At 43.5% G+C, this 3553-nt stretch overlaps 1 protein-coding gene across 1 annotated transcript in view; it reads right to left on the bottom strand.

Annotated features, from left to right (window-relative positions):
* Nucleotides 1–707: 707 nt before the first annotated feature.
* The window catches only part of LOC123502115 (serine/threonine-protein kinase Nek8-like), a 25001-nt gene continuing 22155 nt past the window's right edge, over nucleotides 708–3553 (bottom strand). The window contains 2 exon segments of the mRNA XM_045251326.1: nucleotides 708–843; nucleotides 1735–1899. Of these exon segments, the coding sequence (XP_045107261.1) occupies nucleotides 1757–1899 (143 nt within the window). The 3' untranslated portion in view covers nucleotides 708–843; nucleotides 1735–1756.

Raw genomic sequence — 3553 nt, 5'->3', positions numbered from 1 at the left:
AGAGAGAGAGAGAGAGAGAGAGAGAGAGAGAGAGAGAGAGAGAGAGAGAGAGAGAGAGAGATAAGGACACTCAATAAACACAGATAGGAGAAATATAACTGTTTAATGTAATATGCTTTTCTTTAATAAACCAGTACATAAACAACAACAATTAGCTACAGTCTAGGCACATATAACTACATATTTACTAATTACATTGTTTTACTTAGATTAATCAGTTTTTTTGGCATTATTTTTTTATATTTGTGCACATTATTATTTTAGATAGATTGTCTTTTAATATATTCTTTCTTTCTTCTACATTTTCCTGTTTTTTTCTTCTCCATCCCCATTTTTTTTTTTCTTATGCTTCTAAATCTTTCTTTCTTTCCTCTTTCACTTCACTAATTCTTCTCTCTCTCTCTCTCTCTCTCTCTCTCTCTCTCTCTCTCTCTCTCTCTCTCTCTCTCTCTCTCTCTCTCTCTCTCTCTCTCTCCACCCACTTATCTCTCCTCCTTTCCTTCACTCACACATTGAAATATACATCACAGTCTCTCCATCTCTCCATCCATTTCTCTCCTTCATTTCTACTTCTCTATCTCACACACAAGCATACAAACACAAACTCTCTCTCTCTCTCTCTCTCTCTCTCTCTCTCTCTCTCTCTCTCTCTCTCTCTCTCTCTCTCTCTCTCTCTCATCCCCCCCCTACATGACAGCACACACCTGACTCCTTCTCCTTCTGCTGCTCTCCCTCCTTCATCTCCCGCAGTCTTTGGTCAATGATGGTCTTCTGCTGCTGCTGCTGCCGGTGGAGCTCGGAACGCAGCTTCTCTATCTCCTGGTTCAGTGCCTCCTCTTTCTCCTAGTGGGGGGGATAGATGAGAGGGGAGTTAGGAAAGGTGAAAGGAAAGAATGAGGGGGAAGGAGTTAAGGAGGATAGTGGGGGTGGAGAAGAGATGGGAGAGGAGAGAGATGGAGGAGAAGGAGGGGAGGAATAGGTAGGAGAGAGGATAGTGGAGGGAGAGGTGGGAGAGAAGAGAGGGATGGGGAAAGGAAGGGAGAGGAGAGTGCAGGAAATGATAAGAAGTGGAGAGGATGGGGATGTGGTGAAGAGAAGGAAGAGGGGAGGAGATGAGGAAAGGATAGTGGAGGAGGGGGAGTGGAGAAGAGATAGGACGGGAGAGGATATTCAAAGAAGAGAATAAGGAAGAAGAGAAAGACAACAATGATGATAAAGGAAATAAGGAGGAAGAGGAGGAGGAAGGATATAAGGAAGATAGAAAATGAAAGACAAAGAGGAAAAGGGATAAGAGAGAGGAGGAGGAGGAGGAGGAGGAAAAAGTTAATTAATACAGGTGTTTCTGCATTGATATCTTAGTTACTGAAAGAAGCTCAGACAACAGGAAGAAAGAGAAAGAGGAAGATATGATGATGAAAAAATATTGTTTATTTCTCTCTCTCTCTCTCTCTCTCTCTCTCTCTCTCTCTCTCTCTCTCTCTCTCTCTGATAAGAAAACAAAATAATAATAATAATAAACTTTAAAACTAACAAGCTTTTATTTCCTCTTCTTTATTCCTCCTCCTCCTTTTCCTCATCTTCTCCCTCCTCCTCCTCCTCCTTGTCTTGCTAATCTTCTCTCCTTCTTTTCTTCTCCCTCCTCCTCCTCCTCCTCCTCCTCCTCCTCTTCCTTCTCCTCCTCCTCCTCCTCCTCCTCCTCCTCCTCCTCCTCCTCCTCCTTCACTTCCTCCTTACCTTAGCCATCTTCTCCTCTTCATTAGTCCTCTTCCTCGGCCTGGTCTGCTTCCCTCCCCTCTTCCCCCCTCGTGCCGGCCGGGGAAGGGACAAAGGGAGAGTGGAAGGGGGGCTCCTCTCCCCCTTCTTCTGCTCCTCCTCCTCCTTTCTTCCTCTTTCCTCCACCTGGTGAGAGTTTGTAGAAATGAATAGAAGAAATAGAGGAACTTTATTTTTGTCTGCATGTTTAAGTTGAAGTGGTATTATGTAATGTATTCTAACCTAACCTAACCTAATCCAGTTTTGTTTTAACCTAACCTCACCTAACCTAACCTAACTTAACCTTATCTTTATCTAGCTTACTAACTCATTCAATACCAGAACTATTTTTACCTTGAGATTTGTATACAATTAGACCATTTTATTGACATTAGGATGGGTCTATGAAGGTCAAAAGACTAATGGCCACAGTCTTCATTATTTCAATTCCCCAATAAGTTTCTGAAGCTGTATAGAATCACCAAATAGTGACCAGAATGAACATGGAAACACATCATAGTAGTGAAGGGTTAAACCTAACCTAACCTAACCTAACCAGAATGAATATGGAAATGCATTATAGTAGTGAAGGGGTTAAACCTAACCTAACCTAACTTGATCTAGCTTCATTTCATCAGACAATCTAATCTTCATAATTTAATGTAAGTTAACCTAATCTAATCTGATTAAATTTAATTCAAGCTAATTCAATCTAACCTAACTTAACCTAACCAACCTGACATAACTTAACATGGCCAAATTTAACCTAACTTAGCTAGCTCACCCAAACTATAATTAAGAAACTGAAGACATTTAAATCTCTCTCTCTCTCTCTCTCTCTCTCTCTCTCTCTCTCTCTCTCTCTCTCTCTCTCTCTCTCTCTCTCTCTCTCTCTCTCTCTCTTTCTGAAGCTTGCAGGGCCAAGTTTTGTCAGGTCAGCAAGGCAGGGCAGGGCAGGGCAAGAGGTCAACACTCCCTTAGCCTGACCTAGCTTCTGTGAGGTCAGTGAGGAACCCAGCAGGTCACTCCCCAGCTTAAGCCTTGCCATGTTAGGTCAGCAATCAGCCAGAGGTCAAACACAGGTCAGTATTGAGTCAGGTCAGGTCGGCTGGAGGTCAGTATGGGATGAGGTGAGGTGAGGAAGGAGAGGATGAAGGAAAAGACGAGAGATGTGAATATTAAGAGGAAGAAGAGGAAGAGATAGAGAAGAAAAATAATGAAGAGGAAGAGATACACAAACTAGACTATTTCGATGTCACTTTTTTGTTTAGCTACTGCAGTATTTGAGTGAGTATGAATGAGTGTGCTATAAATAAGGGTGGCTGTGGCAGGGGATGGAACAGTGGTCTCATTATATAGGGCAAGAGTGAATCAGCTGTGAGTGTGTGTGGCTCCTTGTGATGGGTGTAGGAGTGTGGCAGAGAACAGGGAACAGGGAACAGTAGTCTCATTTTGAAGGGCTAAGAGTGAACTAGTGTGCGCCATGTGGCCTTACTGTGGGTTTGTGTGGCTAGCTATGGGTGTGTGTGGCTCCTTGTGACAGGGGTAAGTGTGTGGTAAGGAACAGGGAACAGCAGTCTCACTATGAACAAGTAAAGGTGAACTAGTGTGTGCTGTGTAGCCTTGCTGTGAGGGTGTGTGTATGGCTAGCTGTGTGTGTATGAGGGGCAGTACTAGAACTGTAAGACTAACAGGGCTGAGTGTGTGTGTGTGTGTGTGTGTGTGTGTGTGTGTGTGTGTGTGTGTGTGTGTGTGTGTGTGTGTGTGTGTGTGTGTGTGTGTGTCGGGCCGTACTGGGGCT

The sequence above is a fragment of the Portunus trituberculatus genome, chromosome 10 (genome assembly GCF_017591435.1).
Source record: "Portunus trituberculatus isolate SZX2019 chromosome 10, ASM1759143v1, whole genome shotgun sequence".
In the NCBI taxonomy this organism is placed as follows: Eukaryota; Metazoa; Arthropoda; class Malacostraca; order Decapoda; family Portunidae; genus Portunus; species Portunus trituberculatus.
This window is presented reverse-complemented; position numbering and strand designations above follow the sequence as displayed.